The following is a 21,525-nucleotide window of genomic DNA, read 5'->3' on the forward strand; positions in this document are numbered from 1 at the left end:
CTAAAAATATTTGTTTGTGTTCTGCTGAAAAAAGAAAGTCATAAACATCTGGGATGTCATGAAGGTAAGTAAATGATGAGATAATTTTCATTTTTGTAAACTATACCTTTAACGTGTTTTTGCATTACTGTGGTGGTAACAAACCACAGTACACAAGGGGGTGATAGAGTTACCTTCAAAAGTCTTATTACTGAGGTAAAATGCTAAAAATATATTGACTCCAAATTACTTGCGCAACAATACTCTCTTCAAACTGTTGTTCTACCATGATGGTAGTTGACTTGAAAGAGGAAAGTCACCGTAGATGCGGACAGTTCACACTTAATGTCCACTATATCCCCCTTTTGGCAACGTTGAGAATGCAAACGTATGCTTGCATTAAACAGTGCATGCAATCGATCTAGCATAGCTAGAAGCATTTAGGTTCATTTACTTGCATAGAGTATGTTTCGGACTTAACTATGCACAAATACAGGGTTACTTGCATTTTATTATTTACATTTGGCATTGTTTTTCCCAGTTGTCCACAACCATATTAGAACAGACCTGCAACCCCTTTTGGGTTGTGACTTTGGGAGAAACTTCTCACTCGGGTTTGCGTTTTTGTGATGGTTTTTGCGATTGTTTTTGCAACTTTTGGCCTGCGATTCTCCAAAAGAAATTTTGTGGGTGTATTTGTGTATTTTTGTGGGTGTATCACTCTAGAACCAGAAACACATCTCAAAGCCATCTGACATCTGTTGACACCATCTGGTTCAGCAAAAGTTACTACGGAAGAAAAAACAAAGTCTACTGCACAGTGCCTCCATTGAAATCATATGGGCTGAAAGTTACTGCAGTGTTCTAGACAAAGTAAGCCCCCCCACCCCACCCAAATATCCCTGTTTTCTGTAAGCTGTTGTCAGAGCCCTTTGGTTGACATCATGACAATGAATGATAAAGCAAATAAAAAAATTGGACAGTAAATGTCAACGCCGCAAAGTTGACCTAACTGGCAAAACACGTACACATAAAGAAAAACTGCTAAAACAGATCGGATCACTTAACAGATCAAAAGCTTCCTACTATATAGCCTAAGCAAAGAAGATCAAAGCCGGCAGGGCCCTCTGTTTGAGTATGTTTGACATGCATAATACGTGAGCAGGAGGCACTGCATTGTGTTACATTATGATGGTACGGGTAAAGGGAACTTAATGCAGCCAGGCCCTTCTGGAGTAAAAAACAAATCTATCTACTGTCAGTTAAATTTTTCCGTTGATGCTTCCGTTGATGTCTTTCTCTGTCTGCTTCCTTTTTGAGTCACAAAACAGCAGATCTGACATCTGGTTAGCTGTATACAGATGCATCTATAAAGAGAGAGTGTATAGTGTAAGAGCACAATGAAGTGCGTCATTTGAGACACAGCTATCAAGTGCCACTGAAAACAGAATTCTGGCTTTATATAGAGGTATATGAGCCTGAGAAATCAGTCAATGAGAAATGCATTAATGTAAGTGCCACTGAGACAGTGGAATCTTTCATCACACGTGGAAATATCTGTGCTTAATGCATTAAGTCTTCAAGTGACACTCACAGGCTGAGTAAAGCAAACATAGCACACATGAGCCTAAAGCATGGCCAATACAGGGAGAAATCAGCGTATGCATTTGTTTGTTTGCATATATATATATTATAAAGCCTGAACATGTGACTGCAAGGAAAATGTGAGGGAGGCGTGGTGGGGCTTCGTTTAAAATTGACTACAGACTGAGTTTGGGCGTTTTTTGATTAGCAAATGCTGCCCTCTAGGGGACAAACTGGGCTTTACACCAAACAAAGAGGTTGTAAAACATAGTGCTACATTTTAAAGAACAAAAAGGATGCAAACAGACCAGTGACTCTAAACAAATTACTAGACATGTGTATCTTAAACCCCTTGTTCAAGATATAATTTTGCTAAATTTACCCTATTTACTTTTTTAATACACTTTTCTGGTCTTGATTAATCAGTGCACATCATTCCAAAAAAAAAAAAAAATGCATTGTCATTTTTCACAAAAATGTTATAACTTGCTCTTCCTCGGAAACTATTTTCCTTTATGGTTGAGGTAAGCAAGCCTTCTTATTTTTGAACCTCTCTCCGCCTTTCTCTTTGCAGTGTCCAGTCAATAAGTATCTATTGCCACTGACATCTTAATTCTCGCTGAATATACTGTTTCACTCAGAAATACAATACATGGCCAAAATATGTTCCTTAATAAATGTCCCTTCTCTTCCTATGCACAATAAATCATGTACTGTTACTGTTAAAATTACCCATTGCTTTTCACCTGAGTACAGCCGTACAACTAAGGCCCACTTTATACAAGCTGACTGAGAGAAAATCAAAATATAGCCTTAGGGTTTTCATGAAAAAAAAAAAAAAAAAAAAAAAAAAAAAAATTAACCTGAAATTTGATATCCTTATTTGAACTGGAAGCTCCTCAGTGGGTAAACACTAGAAGCACATCAACAGCCATGAGGTGGTAGCACAAAACATGTTCCCACCTTGTCCAAATCATGTTCTTCAACATCTGATAGTATATGAAAAATTAACCCATATGCAAATTATTAAAAAAGACAAGACTACAGCAGAAAGATTTTTTTATAGGATTAGAAATATCCAAAAGTGCTCTTTCATGTAAATCATGATTATAAGAAGGAGATTAGGAGTAATGCATATGGATGTTAAACAGGTTGGACCTGTAATTGAGGGGGCTTTCATGATCTAACATTCTAGGAAAAGCTAGTAGCCAAGATTGTTTTGAAGTCTTCATTTAATTTTTGAAAGCGTCATTTTTAATCACTAAAAATGAAATACCACACTGAAAAAAATGATGTGTTAGATTTACTTCCAATATACAGTATTTGTAGCATTTTATGCATAACGCTTTTAAAGTAAATTCAACTTATGGTCATTTTATGTCAGCATAACTAGGAAACCTCTGCTAACAGAGATATACACAGATGTATCAGTTCATTCAACTTCATTTTCTTAGAAAGGTATGTCACAAGAATAAGATTTAATAAAAATTTATAAAACTTGATTCCCCAAAGAAGTGCAGATAAAGCTGCACTTCAGCTACACACATTCACATGCGCAAGGTAAAATTACAAGGACTGAACAGGATCCAACTTGACCAAAGGGAACACTAATCACCCAAATGGTAACTTTACACAAAACAACTAATTACAGTAAAACAACTAAATCAATAACACTAAAAAAGAGCTAAAATCTCTATGAATTCTTACTCAATTATGCCCACATATGTTCCTTTTGACCAAACAAACATGCATAAATTATAAAAGCACAAGGGCTTATGGGTATTTCCCAGAACCTCAGTTATGTACTTGATCTTTGAGTTAGTAGTACTTAAAATATTCATTTTATGGATTTTTAAGCCATAGAAGTTAAAGGAACTCACAATTATTCTTTTACTTTATTTACCACTCTTAGTTCACATTAAAATGTATATTTTGTGTTGTACACATTAGTGCAAATTAAGTAAAGCTAAAAAAAAAAAAATATATGTACAGTTCTGAGTAGAAGCTACTTATTTTCATAAGTTATGGTTGTTGAGCCAACAAATATTTTTTTTTTTTGTTTGTTTTTTTCAGTACACAACCATCACATTTGTAAAGTAAAGTCATTTGTAAAATCCATTCCGCAAGAAAATAATGTAGGGCAAGACTTGGGGGGGCAATGGGGGGAATTTGGCCAGGACACCGGGGGTACACCCCTACTCTTTACGAGAAGTGTCCTGGGATTTTTAATGCCCACAGAGTGTCAGGACCTCGGTTTAATGTCTCATCCGAAGGGCGGTGCCCTTTTTTACAGTATAGTGTCCCCATCACTATACTGGGGCATTAAGACCCACACAGACCACAGGGTGAGCACCCCCTGCTGGCCTCCCTAATACCTCTTCCAGCAGCATCCATAGTTTTCCCCAGGATATCTCCCACCCAGGTACTGACCAGGCTCAACCCTGCTTAGCTTCAGTGGGCAACTGGTCTTGAGCTACAGGGTGATATGGCTGCTGTGAAAAGGTTTAAAAATAAATGGCTTTATCATATAGGAAAAATCTTTTAAGAATCTTTAAAGATGGGGGCCTGGGTAGCTCATCAAGTAAAGACACTGACTACCACACCTGGAGTCTCAAGTTTGAATCCAGGGCGTACTGAGTGATTCCAGTCAGGCTTCCTAAGCAACCAGTTGGCCCAGTTGGCCCAGTTGCTAGGGTGGGTAGAGTCACGTTGGGTTAACCTCCTCGTGGTCACTATAATGTGGTTCTCGCTCTCGGTGGGGCATGTGGTGAGTTGTGCATGGATGCCGCGGAGAATAGCATGAAGCCTCCACACACGCTAGGTCTCCGCGGTAACGCACTCAACAAGCCACGTAATAAGATGCACGTACTGACAGTCTCAGACGTGGAGGCAACTGAGACTCATCCTCTGCCACCCGGATTGAGGCGAGTCACTACGCCACCACAAGGACCTAGAGTGCAATGGGAATTGGGCATGCCAAATTGGGGAGAAAAGGGAAGTGTAACAGGGTTCAAATGGGTAAGGAACCGGAGGCGGGAACCGGCTGAACAGTAAAAGTAATATTTAATGTAACAAAAAGACACAAACACAAATGCACACACGGCAGCTACGTGTGGCTCTCTCTCTCCCGAACTGCCGCATCCGGCTGCCTTTATCCCTCTCCTCGGCTGATTAGCCCGATTGGGGGTCGCCCTCCTCCTCATCACACTTTCCTTAAAAATTGAAATATTTGTTAATTGCATATTTGTTTGATAACTTTTATGTCAAAACATAAGACATTACCCTTAAAGGGATAGTTCACCCAAAAATAAAAAATTCTCTCATCATTTACTTGACTAGATTTTTAGAAGAATATTTCAGCTCTGTAGGTCCATACAATGCAAATGAATGGTGATCAGAACTCAGAAGGTCCAAATATCACATAAAGGCAGCATAAAAGTAATAAATAAGACTCCAGTAGTTTAATCCATATCTTCTGGAGCGATATTATAGCTGTGGTTGACAAACAGATCAATATTTAAGTCCTTTTTTTACTATCAGTCTCCACTTTTGACCAGCAGGTGGCTGAGTGTGAAAGTCACTTCCATACCAGAATGTTAAAGTCAAAGTGAAGATTTTATTGACTTATATATTTTATAGACTTAAATATTGATCTGTTTCTCACCCACACCTATCATGTCTTGAGAAGAAATGGATTTAACCACAGGACTCTTATGGATTACTTTTATGCTGCCTTTATGTGCCTTTTGGACCTTCAAAGGTCTGATCACCATTCACTTGTATTGTATGGACTGAAAAGAAGCTGAAATATTCTTCTTAAAATCTTCATTTGTTTTCTGCAGAAGAGAGGAAGTCATACACATTTGGGATGGCATGCGGGTGAGTAAATGATTAATTCTTGGGTGAACTATCTCTTTAAAAAAAAAGGTAATTCCTGACTAGCAACAATGGAGTTTTGATAGAACAGTTACAAGAGTTGTCTAATAAGATGCAGGGCCTGAAATTAATCTCTGAAAATTGGGGTCAGGACAGTCAGGATTAACACCATATTTATTATATTCCATATTTTTTGAGAGTGAAAAAAAGTGTTTTTTTGAGTGCTTCTTTTTTTAATGTGTGACATAAATATATTCAAACTTTTTCACCTAAATGTTTGTTTCTCTCAAACAGACCTTCTTATTTACATATTTAACTTTAATTTGGCAATTTTATTTAAATGGATATTTTTAAGTATAACCTATATTATGTTATCTTTCTTTTCAATCACTTATAATAATAATAATTATTATTATTATTATTATTATTATTATTATTATTATTAGGGGCCAAGTCCCAAAGGGGTGTAGGCCCTTATTGCTTTTGTAGATTTTCTTTTTATTATTAGTCCGCTATGGGAGTATGACAGCCCTATGAACCGAATGTAGGAAAATGCTCAAATCTGGCACACTAATAGGGGCGGGCATGAATAGCACCCATAGCAAATTTGGGACCTCTAGGATAAACTAGAAAAACATCTTTTGAACCGTTTGGCCTAGAAACAAAATTATTTTTGCATCTGATCACTCTCCTCTTGTTGGTTCCAACTGATACCTTACATTAAAACTCCACCTATTACAGTTTCCACCATCTTTGATTATGACATTTATGGTTTTTCCTCTACTATTCCTTGAAATTTCATTCAATTTCCTCAAACAATGGCTCAAAATTATCTCCGTATAGAGCCAAACAGATATAACTTCACCCCATTTCGATTGTTGTAACTGGTGAAAAGTGACACTACCGCAAATTTAACAAAGTCAACGTAAAAAAGGAAGCGAGGCTGTATCTTGGAAGCGCTTTGTCCAATCGAAATGAGACTTGGTATGCTTCATTAGAACCATGATCGTAGAGTACATGCAAAGTTTGGTGACAGCGCCACCAATGGGTCAAAAAAATTTCAAAAATGGCTAACTTTCCTTGGGTCTTATGGAATCCAACGATACCACATTTTCCACTTCAGCTTTAAACACACTTGCAAACCCACTTACCTTTTACCCAATTGGTCATGCATTTAATAGAGCAAATTACACAACAACAGCAATGACCTAATCTTTACCCAGGTAGTGCAGGTGGCTGTCCTGATTACTGATAATCACCATCTGATAGTCTCCAACAACAGTACAAAGAACACATATGGAGGCCAAATTTTGTGCCGCTCTTGGATCGATCCTGTCACAATGAACTGGGGGTGGTTTCATAAGCTGTTTGCCCCAGAGGCATCTTCATCGGGGACAATGCCCAGCAGTGCCAATGACGCCCTTCCTACTCTACAGTGCTGTTATCATGGTGTTTCAAGGTAATGAAATGCTGGGCACACTGCCAACTGGAAAGGCCGAACAACAGGAAACAGGAAGGACTGTGATAGATGCCATAATAGGAGGGCCAAGACGAAGATGTAGTCCCATGCCTGAAATGCATCTAAGACAAGCTGGTGTACAATAACCACCTTTGTTCTATGGCAAATATTGGGAAAGTGGAAAAGAAGCATCAAAAGTTAGTGTTTCCCCAACCCTGTTCCTGGAGTACCCCAGCACTGCATTATTTTGTTGGAAAACTTCTTCTGAATGGCTGTCAAAGAAGAAACATGTTTTAACAGGGTGTAGTTCCAGCATCTACCAGCAGGGACAGGGGACTGGGAACTAGGGCTGCAACTAATGATTATTTTGATAATCGACTAATCTAACAATTATTAGAACAATTATTTGACTATTTGGGCGATTATTGCAACAGTTAATCATTAGCTCGTAACCGTATATTCAGCTTGTGCCCCGACTTAAAAGGTTGAATTAAACATGCTTGCTAACAATAAAGATGACAATTACAGCTGCGCCACCTGTTCTATACTATTTTTTGGAGTAGTTTACACCCCCCTAAAGCGGCAGATACTCTTGGAGTGGTGATTACTGCTTTTGGAAAAGGTCATGAGGCATTGGTGTATTACTCCCTGTTAATTCAGAGTCTGGGGGACAGAGGTTGTCTTCTCTCAAGAGATTATGGGAGAAATACCAATTTGGTATTGGAGGAGGGAGTGTGGGCTAGGAGTCTACATCTAGAGATGCAAGGGTCCGTCTGATGCAAAGATTTTGCATCGATTCTATTGGACCCCCACTAGTTTGTATAGGTTGGGTCTTAAAAACACCCCCACCTGCTGGCGGTGCCAATCAGAAGACGGGGACACGTGTTTTTTGGGGATGTGTTAAGATCCAAGAATTTTGGTTGAGGGTTCAGAGCTTTATGTGTGAGGTATTGCACACTCAATTTTCATTTCGCCCCAGACTCTGTATCCTGGGTGATGGGACGGTTGTTAACACGGGGACAGATATTTAAAAAGTTGGGTCCTAGCCGGAGTCATGATTGGCAGAAAAGTCATCCTCAGGGGATGCAAGTCGGCTGGGGCACCCTCGTTAAGGGAGTGGTGCGGGGAGATGGGTTTAATTTCATTATGTTCTAGTTGTTGGTGACCACAGTAGTGCATGTTTGTGTCAGGTGAGGTGTGGGAGGGGGGAATGTTCAGGGGGAGGGGTTTAATATGAATAAATGATTCCGTATTTTATGTTGTGTTTGTATGTTTTATGATTGGAATCAATACAAAATTGTTAATAACAAAAAAGAATAAACAGACATACAGTATTTCATGTAAAAAAAAAATAAAAATAAAGCAGACAAAATCATCTTTTAAAAATACCTCTAAATGACTAAAGACTTTGATCATACAGAATAACTTTGGATACTGCAACACTGCAAACCAATCCGCTTTGAAGTTTGTATTTTTAGTGTTGAGACAAGATAAGTCAATCTGTAATGTTTTGATCCTTTATTGGTCGACTGTTTCATTGCAATAAGAATTTGCAGAGTTCACCAAACTTGAACTTTGTACATAACAGAAAAATAAACCTCTTCGCATGAGCTTGCGATTCTGCTCTTCTGCCTTCGCAAGCATATGAATGAAAGTGAATGAAGCACAGAGTCAAATGTGATTGGTGCACCTTTGAGGACAACAACTCTTCAACCATTTGACGATTTGCTTAGCAATTGTGTACATAAAAATAGATAATCATCTATAACTGATTTAAAACCCTTTAAAGATTCAAGGGGTATAAAACTTGTAAATAAGATTCACTGTAGACACACAGATTCCATGTGACCTAACCACATTTCCAGCCTTACTACCATTATACAGTCAGAATGGATTAAAAGCTTTAGCTCAGCAGTAACCAGAGAACTTTTGCTTGGCCTCTCATGTTGACCCTCCATGTTTCACCCGAGGTGATTGGATACACTGTGAATATCTTCCATTTAACTGTACTAGAGTTTTGAGTCAACAGAGCGCATGGGGATTTGCACAGTATTAATGCTGTAGCAGGATAAAAAAGAAGGACTCAACAATGCCCAGCTGGTGGAACTCCCCCCGCTGTTCTGCCACTGATGGTGATGGCCTGTAAATCTTCTCCATTACCCCTTCTTCAGCATTTAAAGGGAACGTTCACCCAAGAATTAAAAATTATTTCATCATGTTGATACGACCAAATATTATTTCCATGGAACACAAAGTGGAATGTTAGGCACAGTGTTAGGGAATGGCAGCCTTAGTCACCATTCACTTTCATTGTTTGGAAAAAGATGCAATGGACTGGGCGATATGTAAAAAATATTTTATCGATAATCGCCTTAAAAAATATCGTGAGATCCGATTACAAAGTCAACCCCCCCTGCCGAGGGTCATATTTTTGCTTTACTGATTTGCTTTAAAAAATAAATTTAATTATTAAAACATGAAAAACTTAAAAGACATTTCTAAATTTAAATGGCACTTTAAACGAAACGAAAAAAGCAATTAAAATAACAAAGTGATCAAAAAATCGTATATACTGTAACCACCTCCCAAAATCCAAACATTTACCGTCTCCAACGGCCCCATTTGCCATCATGCAAGTATCCGTCAATGACAACAGGTGCAAATTACTAATAGCCTACAAATTAAGAACTAAAGACAATTATATATTTAAAGATAATAATCATAATAAATAAGCCTAACAAATTCCCTTGTGTTCCCAAAATAATGCTGCAAAATGTGTTTTTATTGAATTTTTGTTTGTATTGCCTTGTGGTAATACAGTAAACGCTGCCTAAAGAAAATAAAATAGAACTCAATTTCAGGTGAACGTGTTTTGTATTATTTTATGATTTAATAATTTTCGTCTTTGTTTCTTTAATACAAAGATACAGTATATTACTGAACCTGTAGATTTGCATTCACAATTCATGTTAACAGCTAACTGCTCTGTGGAAATACTGTAAAGCGAACTAAACACGCAGCACCTCCTGAGATCATTTTCAGAATTCTCATAGACAACATTATTCTTGCAAACAGTTTTCAGATTAATAAAACAGAGGAAAAAAAGATAACTCTTTACATGTGTCTGTTCCATGAGACAGGTTCTTGCTGCACGCCTCTGAACAAACAGCAACTCGGGCATTGACGGCTTTTCTTTTGTCTGTTCTTAAAAATATAATAAAGTGTGTTTCTTCAAGTGCATGCCTTCGTGTCTAACAGCATTTCTTGTTATGTGTCACTCTGAGATGACTTACAAGTCACCCACCTGTTGCGGGTGGATGAGCAAAATTACCTGCTCATGAAATTCTTGCATTTGAACTAGGAGATCGCGTACTGGATTCAGCCTTGTCGCATTTGCCGGGTGGAGGGTGCTAGTTTCACACCCTGGCGCTACGGTTAAAAATAACTCTATACTATAATATTATAACTATACTGTTTAATATATAACTGACCAGATCCATGGTTTTGCCATTTCCCAATACTGTCGATCACATCTATCAATAAGTGTTGCAATTGGCATCGTCATATTTGTAAGATATCCTCGATATCCGATTACATCGTCCTATCACCCAGCCCTAGTCACTTACATTGTACATTTTGTGTTGCACAGAAGACAGAAAGTTATCTTCACTTCACAGAATGTTCATTTTTGGGTGAGCTATGGCTTTATGTTGAATAACTGCCTCTAATCTTTAACATCAGATAGAACATTTCAGATACCAAAGCTATTCATAGGACTTAGAAACCATTGAACAATCACATCATCTACAAGGTCAAGCCATGCCTTAAATAACTGGTAAAAGGGATTTAATTTAGTCTTTCCCAGGAACGAGTGAACGACTTAAGCAATGGTTTGAGTTATGGTCTCAGAATCTGGAATGGCAGGGGCAGCCAACAAACGCTCATACAGGAAGTTTCTTTTTTGTTTTCCTATTCTGTACAGATTTCCACCCAGTTCCCACCTTTGATGGGCTGTATTTGGAATGGTATCCTGTTTGGTCTAACAAGGCTTCCAATTCCCAGCAGTCTCTGGGCCCCATAGAGCACTAGTCATACTGGACTGTGGGATATTCCTCCGCTGGAGAGGAACTCTGTGACATGACTGCCACATCCTGGCTTTTCAAAGCACGGAAGTAAAGCATGCAGAATACATGGTTAAAGACTCCATTCCAACACCAGCCAGGCTCCTCTGTGGGCCACTGTCTGCCATAGGAGATGTCCACCCTTCTACTGTAATTTATGGAACAAAGTGCACTTGGTAACAATGGGTCTCATTACCTAATAATTGTTGCAAGTTGCGTACTTATGTGAAAACGTAAGAACGCTTTTTACGCAGAAAAAGCTAAAAAAAGTCTGTTGGATAAACAACAGGTTGTGTATGCACATAAATTTGTTTTTACCCACCTTCTAATGCTGATATGCAGTTTGTAATCTGCATAAAATACACCCACATAATCTCCATATAAAGGCGTTCTCCTTCTAAGGATTAAGCCAAGTGTTTCATTATTAAAACAAAGAGAAACATAGTTTACATCTTTTATTTAGGCCCATACTACATACATGTGATTGGCTATAAAGTGATTTCACCTACAAAACTGCTGCTCAGATTATTTTTTTTCCCCGCGCTATTCTCTGTGAAATCTAGAGACTGATGTGTGAAAATCCCATTTAATCAGAAGTTTCTGAGATGCTCAAACCACTCCACCTGGCATCAACAGTCATTCCAGTCAAAGTCACTTAGATAACATTTATTCCCCATTCTGATGTTTGTTTGGAACAACAACTGATCTGTTCAACCACGTATACATGCTTTTAAGTATTTAATTGCAGCCACATGGTTGTCTAATTAGATTTTTGTATTAACAAACAGGTATACCTAATAAATTGGTGACTGAATTCAGTTGTTTAATGGATACTTTTATCCAAAGCTACTTTTCTTCAAAGAATATACTTATTACAGGGAAAGTCTTGGTGCATTCATGTCCTCCTGTCAAGTGATTTTAGTTGGAAAGAACTGACCCGTTTTGCAATTTCATATTTTTCATACCATACTTTTTTCAAATGTACTGGCAAAGACAGAAAACTTTTTAGCACAAAATGAAGAGCAAAGCGGTACATCATGTGTGTAGTTAATACTTCATCTATTTATCACTCTCATATGAACACATATAATGATGGGAAATTTAGTTTTGTTGCACAAGCCTGATGCTTCATACACCAGCTAAATGAGTCTTATTTTCTGGTTATTCTTTATTAACAGTATACAAAAGCACACAAATGAAACTGCACAGTCAAAATTCACAAGTAAAACTAAATTATTACCAATAATAATTTGCTTCCGCCATGATTCTTAAATCAACACACCCCAACTCGGAAAATCGGGGCACAATTCCTGAGTTTCCCACTCATAACTAAGACTATTATTTGGTGTTCCAATATGATCACACGGGAAGTCGCAATGTTGTTTCCAAGAGTTCCGGCTCCTAGGATCGGCCAAATAATGTCAATGACTGTAAACCTCCCTGCCCTGCGTGACGTAACACACACCTGCATATCGATGAAATGAATGAAGATTTCCACATGAGTTTCCAAGTTAGATGACCGATATAAAGTGTCATTCCGTTGCACTTTCCCCAGTTGAAAGGTGGAAATTCAGACTCTCCAAGTTTAATGGAACGCTTCATGAATCACAGCAACAACAATACAGAACATCGTGGCTTTCCTCACAAGAGGAAAAACATTTGGGGACACACACACCAGGCACATGTGGCAGTGGTCTCAACGCGCTGAAGCAGCGCATATACAGCAGGCGAGTGTTTCAAACAGCTAGACAGTGCAGCATCTTCAAAACTGAACTTCAACTTAACACACATATTAAAAATGCGATGGTTATGGCCAGAGGCGTCATGCCCATTCAAAGTAAGGGGGCATGTGCCCCCTCAGATACTTGAGCTAGGAGGATTTTAAATGGATTATCTGAACTTCCAAAAACATATTTTTACCTTTGTTAATTAAATTGAACGATTATTGCATGTAAAAAAGAATGTGTATGTGGCAGAAGTCTTTAGTCCAATTGAGTCACATGTTCCGCTAAAGGTGACATCCCATGGCTGCCTTGGATCACGCTCACTGGGAAGGTCGTGCACATATGGGAAAGCATGATGTTAAGCTAATTAATTAAAGGATCGATCAGATAACTGACTGTTTACATTCTCTCTCTAGGGAAATGCTGTAATGTGTCAAACACTGATGGCAACTGCGGTAACTGGCGTGATGAAGGGACAGTATTCTGTGTTTTCCTGGCATGTTTCAGAAGACGAAAGACAAACAGATATGGTTTGCTTGGCGAAATTTCCACAGTTTTCGTCCAATCACTGTTATTGTAAACAGTGCAGCGACTCTCTCATCTATGGGTTCTTCTCTTTTATAAAATTGTACATCCTCTTTCCCTTTCCTTGCGAATTTTCTGTGAAATACCAAGAATATTTTTATTATTTACTGTGAGCATTTTTGGGCGGAACCTTGTTATTTTCTTTTTGATTCTCTAATGAATAATAAACAATTCTCTCTGCGGATTATAAAATGCTAGCATTTAAAACATTTCATTTTAACGTGGTGAGGCCTATGTTTAAAATTCGATGCCCTGTTAAGTACTTTATTTTAAATGCATCGACAGATTATTTATTTATTCATAGCCTACATATGAGCCATTCATTTATTATCGTAGTATTTTGAAACACTGATGTTCGACCTGGAATTTATTTTTTTATTTTTTAGGCTACCTTTTGTAAATTAATGTTTGGTTTGAAAGTGTAGGTTTAAATTCTCTAGTTGAAATTAGAGGTCAAACTAAAGAATTTAGCCCTAGGTAGGCAAAATGTGCGCCTCATTAAATAACATTATATTATTTCATGCCTTTGTAAATGTACTATTACACCATATCTATTGTTTTTTTTAGTGTTATTAGTGCTCTCTTATTTCTTGTTTTGTACTTAGTTAATACACCCGAATGCATATATCACGATGATTTTATGAGCAGCTATGCGTAATGTTACTACCCACACGCTGTTTTAGGCATTCTAGGTGTTTTTATTTGTTCTATTGCTTTTACTTCGTTATATTCAAATGTATGAATTTTACTCATTATGTAATGAAGACACAAACAAAATGAGGTATTGATAAAACATGCATCTAAGGCACATCAAAGCACTACAACATTTTCCGCTCTGATTTTGATGACTTTGACAGTTTTGTGCAAACACATTTTATAGTTATTAAGCTTATTTATTTTTTTAATGTCTGTTATCCTATTGATTTTTATCATTGAATTTTGTTAACTTTATTTTCGTCCTGTCCAACGATCAAACAAACTCCAGTCCCGGCAAGTACCCTTCTACATCTTCGGATAACTATATACTGGTAATTGTGTGTTGGAACAATGGGACATCAAACGGGATGTATACTCATCTTTTCTTTTCTGAGGACGACAATATCTGAGTTTGCATATGTAAAATGATGTGTTTGTGAATCTTCAGCAGCATGCATTAATCAAGGCTGACAATTATACCATCATAAATTGTCCTCCTCGTTGTACAATCCATGTGAATAAGGATTCACCTGTTAAATCAACTATTCGAAGAAGCATGATAATACTTCTTTTACTGATATCTGGGAACATATGACCAAATTCCAGTTCCCAAAACAATACCACTTCTTTCCCTACTCCTGCAGATTTTAAGTCTAGATCTGGTTTAGGTTTTATTCATCTTAATGTACGAAGTTTGCTTCCTTAAATGGATATATATGGGTAAAAAATTCTGATACTGATATTTTGGTAATTTCTGAGTCTTGGCTTAATAACTCGGTTTAAGAGAGAGACACATTAATATTGATGGGTATAATGTATTTAGGAGGAGGTGGGATAGCCATTTATATAAAAAATAGATATGATGTCACTTTGCTGTTATCCAAATCGATCTCTAAACAATCTGAACTTCTTGCACTTAGTGTAGTTTTCTCAAAGAATTTAAAACTTACTATTGTAGGATGTTATAGACCTCCGTCAGCAACTAGTGATGCTCTGTCATCTTTAATGGGTCTTTTGTCATCACTAACCTTCAAGGAACTCATTTTAATTGGTGATTTTAACTGGAACTGGCTGCAGCCATTGTCTGATGAAATTAAATTATTCTGTGACACCAGTAATATTTCACAATTAGTAGATACATCTACCAGACTTAACTTAAAAAATCCAGAAAAATCATCACTTATATCTTATTTTTACAAATGCTCCACATAATTATTCAACAGCATCTGTTTATGCACATGATATTAGTGACCATTGTGCTGTCGCCACAGTTAGAAACGCAAAGTTACCCAAAATAAAACCTTGTATTATCTTAAGACGATGCATGTCTCAATTTAGTGAACAAGGCTTTTTTCACAATCTTGCTCGGTTTGATTGGGAGAAGACATTTCTGATCCCAGATGTTGAGTGTGCCTGGAAATATTTTTATGATTGGTTTACTACCATTATCAATAAGCATGCTCCATTTAAAAAATATAGAGTTAAAGGTCGGGACAATCCCTGGTTCTCATCCATATTACCTAATTTGCTTTATGAGCGTGATGTTGCATGGGCCAGGGCTAGGCGCTCTGATCTTCAATCAGATTGGCTCTATTTTAGACAATTACAAAATAAATGTGCATAAAAGCTGAATATTTCCTTACTGAAACAACATTGAATTTACATAAACCAATGACATTTTGGAAAAATATTGATTCCTTAAAGACTACAGTGCTTCCACCATGTATAATGAACAACCTCACCAACATTTTGGATAAGGCACAAGTGCTTGATTGTTTTAATAAGCACTTTGTTGATGCTGGATCTCTATTTCAGGCACTTAAAATCACTGATATGAAATCAGATATTGACTATGGAGAGTTTTCGACAGTTTACCATCCATGAGGTTCAAACAGCTCTCAAATTACTAGATACACATCTAGTACATACAAGTCAGCTGGTCCAGATAAATAAGAACCTTTATTTATAAAATTAGCAGCTGACTTTATTTCTTCTCCATTAACATATATCTTTAATCTTTCCTTATACTCAAATGAAATCCCAAAGATGTGGAAATCTGCCTTTGTTATTCCTTTGTTAAAAGGTGGTGATCCTACTAAATTGGATAACTATAGACCCATTTCTAAACTCTGCGTCCTTTCAAAGGTTTTAGAAACTCTTATCAGTGAACAATTGTCTTTGTATTTATCTGAAAATAATATTTTATCTGTTAACCAGTCAGGCTTTAGGAAAAAACACAGTACCACTACAGCTGCTATGAAGGTCATGAATGACATCATCGAGGCCCTTGATAAGGGACATCATTGTGCATCACTTTTTATCTATTTATCTAAAGCCTTCGATACTGTCGATCATGACTTAAAAATATAGGACTATCCGATAACTAGGGATGCACCCCTAGCCGACACTGACACTTTTTTTTCATAATCAGTTTAGAATATCTATACCTCACTGTGTGATGCTAATTATATGTAAAGACACACAGACCTTATATCAATATAAATGTACAAACTATTAAGAAAAACTATATTGTTAACTAGTCTACTGGATAATGCTGCAGCAAAATTAACAGTAATTCCAGTCTAAGTGTTTAATAGAAAAGAAGGCTTTTTTTTTATTTTTTTCAAAAAACACAACTTGTATCTGGACTTTAAAGGATCTCTTTTTTTTGTTACATTTAGTTGTAAGATATCAGTCCATTTTTAATTCACACAGTTATTTTTTGGAACCCATTAAACTTAAATGTTGTTAGAATTTGTAAACAAATAATAATAATAATAATAATAAATACATTATTATTATTTTTATTAACTTTTAGAATTTTAAATACAACAGTAATATATTTCAATTGTGCACCTTTAACTTTAAAACCATATGGCTTTTATTTTGACATTCTGAACTCTCCAGGAAGTCCTGTATGTGTCTGTTTGTAGGCAAGCTCACAGTAGCTTAATTCGCTTCTTATTCAAATTCTGGTCAAATGCACCTCCGGTGCCGTTCTAAATGCATATTATAAGTGAACCGAACTATTGAGCATCTACATCTGAGATGTTGTTCGTGAGTAGCGCTCAAATGTTGAGCAATGCGTGAAGACTAAAAATAGCCGCGAGTGTGTGTGTGTGTGTGTGTGTGTGTGTGTGTGTGTGTGTGAACAGAGCAGCACCATTCAATAACGTGCTGGCGCTGCACATGCATATTATATATTTACTTATTAAACACAGCCTTTTGTGATTCACAGAGCTATCGCATGTCTTCAAGTAGCTTTGAATAAAATGCATGAGTCATATGAACCACTTCAATGGTGTTTTATGGTCCTTTTATGTCATTTTTGGAGCTTGACAGGAACGAACATTCCTGGATCGGGCTCGTCGGACCGATACCCGATCCATCTAAAAACATCAGTACCGGAGCCAATACTGATCCAGGTATCGGATCGGTGCATCCCTACCAAACTATTTAAATGACAGAACACCTTTACAGATCACCAAGGGTGTTCCTCAGGGGCCTGTTCTGGGGCCACTACTTTTTACTATTTATACTAATTGCCTTGATTTTGATATTATAAATTGTAGTTTTCATTTCTATGCCACTGACACTGTTATTTATTGTTGTGCTCCCACTATACATCAAGCTGTGTGTCAGCTACAGTCTGCATTTGATGTTGTGCAACAAAGGCTTTATAGCTTAAAACTTGTTTTAAATGCTGATAAAACTAAAGCCATATTTTTCTCAAACTCAAAGAAATCAACAACAAATCTAGCATCTCTTCACACTTTGCATATCTGAATATAAATATCTTGGTTTTATACTTGATGAATCATTATCTTTTAAGTATCATTTAAATCAGTTAGGGACAAAACTCAAGGTTAAGCTAGGTTTTTTCTTCAAAAATAAGTCTTGTTTTTCATTTGATGCAAAATAGAAACTAGTCTCAGCTACTTTTCTGCCTGTGCTTGATTATGGAGATGTTTTGTATAAATCTGCACCATCCTATCTTTTACATTAATTAGACACTATTTATCATGGTGCACTTAGATTTATAACAAATTGTAACTTTATTACTCACCATTGTGAGTTATATAATAGGGTCAGTTGGCACTCTTTGTCCACACGTAGACTAAAGCACTGGTATCTGTTCATTTATAAATCAGTTTTGGGCTTATTGCCATCATATCTCTGTTCTCTTACCCAACAGAAAATTGCAGTGAAGTATTCCTTACACTCTCAGAATTGTTATACCCCTTCGGTTCCATTTGTTCGAACAGAACTAGGGAAACAAGCTTTTCGGTATGCTGCCCCCTGATTGGAACACTCTACAAAATGATTTAAAGATAAAAAGGCTGGTGTCAATGTGTACTTTTAAATATCTTATTCGAGAAAGACGTATAAACTTGCAAATGTTTTTAAATAATTTTTTTCTCTTTTAACTTCTTTGAGAATGTATTTTTTATTTGTATTTGTATCGTTATATGTTATTTAAGACTGTAAACATCTGCGGCTGCCTTCTTAGCCAGGACACTTCTGTAAAAGAGATTCTTAATCTCAGTGAGTTTTATTTCCTGGTTAAATAAAGGACAAAAAAAAAAAAAAGCTTAGTGTCTAAGAAACACATCTGATTGGTGTCTCATGGAAATTACTCCAACCTAATTATACAGGGCTTTGACTAATCATCGACATAACCCACGACTAGTCAGTTTTGAAATTATGCCATTTTAAACATCCCTAGCCATTGTGTTGTTGAAATGTAATTAATTAATATATACATTTTAAATCCTAATAACTCATGATGTACTGTTGTATGTGACAATTATAGTTTATTAAAACCACAAAGGTGAATCATGAATTAGAACTGTTGTGCCAGATGATGGCCCAACAATGCCTTCTTAAAATGTAAAAAATGTCCATGAAAAACAACTCCAGGGGACAAATATTGCCCCTTAATGGAAAGGTTAATATATATCACTCTGGTATGAACGCCAATAGATACATACACTACCGGTCAAAAGTTTTGAAACACTTGACTGAAATGTTTCACATGATCTTAAAAATCTTTTGATCTGAAGGCGTATGCTTAAATGTTTTAAATTAGTTTTGTAGACAAAAATATAATTGTGCCACCATATTAATTTCATTATAAAACTAAAATTTAATTAAAAACAAAAGTTTTTGAAATTGATGACTTGGACCAAATAATAAAGAAAAGCAGCCAATGGGGTGTCACCCTGCATCCCAGGGTGATACCTCAAGAAGCTGGTTGAGAAAATGTCAAGAGTACATGTCTGCAAATTCTAGGCAAAGGGTGACTACTTTGAAGATGCTAAAATATAACACAGTTTTGATTTATTTTGGATTTTGTTTAGTCACAACATAATTCCCATAGTTCCATTTATGTTATTCCATAGTTTTAATGACTTTACTATTATTCTAAAATGTGAAAACAATTATAATAAAGAATGAGTAAGTGTTTCAAAACTTTTGACCGGTAGTGTATAACTTACACTGAACATGGAAAACTACATTTACAGTAATTACCTCATTCAGGGGAAGGCTACATATTCACCTTCTTTAGAGATAGGCTTCAGCTCACTCTCTGTTGAGCTGAGACACATTTTGCACTGCCTCTTATGCTGTGTATGGAAAATATGTGCACAAAAGAAGTGGCAAGAGCACAAGAAAGTGATGTAAAACTGTCTGAAGATGTAAAAATGCAATTGAATGCAACCATTACTGATACAATTACTGATTGTTTTATACCGTTTCCTGTTAATTATCCTGCTTGTTGCAGAAATATGAACTTTGCATAAATGGTGGCGGTGGTGGGTTGGGTTTGGTTGACCCTGGTGCCCCCTCAAATAAATTAGGTGCATGACACCTCTGGTTATGGCGTCTCCTGTTATTTGAAAATAGACGGTTCAGACAGTCACTAAAAACAAATCCCACGAAGCAACAACACGCTTTGGCCGCTGGGAGCTGTGTTTCAAATTTCAGTAAGCACAGACCGAATTTACCTAAAGAAAAGTCAACATACTGTTTGTTTGTTTTTTTACTGTGAGATCAATCTGGGCGTTCATGTGCGCTCAACTAGTAAATACGATAGTTCCAACATAACTTTAATGCAACATATGTCTGGAGTAATCTGGGGTTAACTGGCTAATAAGGCATAATTGTAATAGTCACTAAGAATGAAGTGCTGGCTATGACACAACCACTTTAACCTTGAATATAAATTAAGCTAAGGACATTTAGTGTGCAAAAGTGACATTGCAAACATCATCCAACTGGTTTCAGTAAACCACCGTCACAACAACGAGAAATATAGCCTAAGGGAGAGTTCGCTGCAAGGCTCTTTACAGACTACTTGCATTCACTATCTGAGCAACACTTACTAATGACTACTAATTTGTCATGTACCAGACACATTTTTTCAGGGATTGTCACCCTAGAGCAACCTGGGTTTAAGCACCTTGCAAAAGAGCACTTAAAGGTCACAATTTTGATGAGGTTTGACTTTGAACCTATAGCATTTTAGTTACTTGTCCTGATCTTGTACTTACAGTATGAGGGAATCTTTAGGCACCTTATGATATGATTTAAACTCAGGGAGTCATGATGCAATTACAAAACTATTCTCAATGCATCTAATTTTTATGCAACAGTATAGGGCCACAAATCTTTTGCGAGTTGATCTGTGCAGCTTACAAATTTTGAATAAAGATTCTGCATAAAATAGAACCAAAATATGCCTGAGCCGACAACAGAAATAGAATAAGAGATTATAATAACCTAGTAACAGATGCAGCTCTGCGGATTTCAAATACCTTATCAGAGCCACAAAGAACTTTGTTGTTGTTATTCGGCGAGCATTCTGTGGCTATGCTTAAAACATGATCACTCTTTTTTGGCCTCGGCTGTTAAACTTATCTGAAGGCTTCCATGTATTTTTGTTTGCACAGACACCACCCTGTAAACTCACCTTTTTTTTTGTTTTTCTTTTTTTTTTTTGTGGTAGCCTACATGCCTACATGTTATCTTTGCAGTGTGGCACACCACATAGCATTTATCTGCAATGTTTTGTCCTGCTTATGTGTTCTGAATAAAAATGAATATTAATAATAAAATTAAGAGTCTGTTTATGACTTTTTTGTGGTTCGATGCAGAATAAATTCAGAAAGATGCACAATACACCTGTAAATCAATTTCTCCCCACCACACCTTGGCATCAAACAAAGCTTCTGTGGAAAACTCCACATTGAGCAGTGCTAGGAACAGATGCACTAGCCTGTGGGCTGCTATGGTCCAAATAAATGCTCCACTTTTCAAGCAATGAGGCTTGACATGGCCTTTAAATCAAATTGGGCTTGAGCCTGATGAATAAACATGAGTCACTGTGACTAGTGACCTCAGAGGGATCCATTAAGAGATCAGCCTGATAACACCACCATTTAACCTATCATTATCACTGAAACTAGACAGACAGGGCACAAATGACCCACATTATGCA

General features: G+C 36.8%; 1 protein-coding gene across 5 annotated transcripts in view; it reads right to left on the reverse strand.

The window, feature by feature from the left end:
* The window catches only part of LOC127432382 (ADP-ribosylation factor-like protein 15), a 108,303-nt gene that overhangs the window by 72,760 nt on the left and 14,018 nt on the right, over nt 1-21,525 (reverse strand). Inside the window, exon 1 of one of the 5 annotated variants that reach the window (XM_051683379.1) lies at nt 12,485-13,496. The exons of the other annotated variants lie outside the window; for them this stretch is intronic. Coding sequence (XP_051539339.1) covers nt 12,485-12,490 — 6 coding nt within the window. The 5' untranslated portion in view covers nt 12,491-13,496. Of the gene's footprint in view, nt 1-12,484; nt 13,497-21,525 lie in introns of those variants that run through there. 5 annotated transcript variants of the gene reach the window in all.

The sequence above is a fragment of the Myxocyprinus asiaticus genome, chromosome 42 (genome assembly GCF_019703515.2).
Source record: "Myxocyprinus asiaticus isolate MX2 ecotype Aquarium Trade chromosome 42, UBuf_Myxa_2, whole genome shotgun sequence".
In the NCBI taxonomy this organism is placed as follows: Eukaryota; Metazoa; Chordata; class Actinopteri; order Cypriniformes; family Catostomidae; genus Myxocyprinus; species Myxocyprinus asiaticus.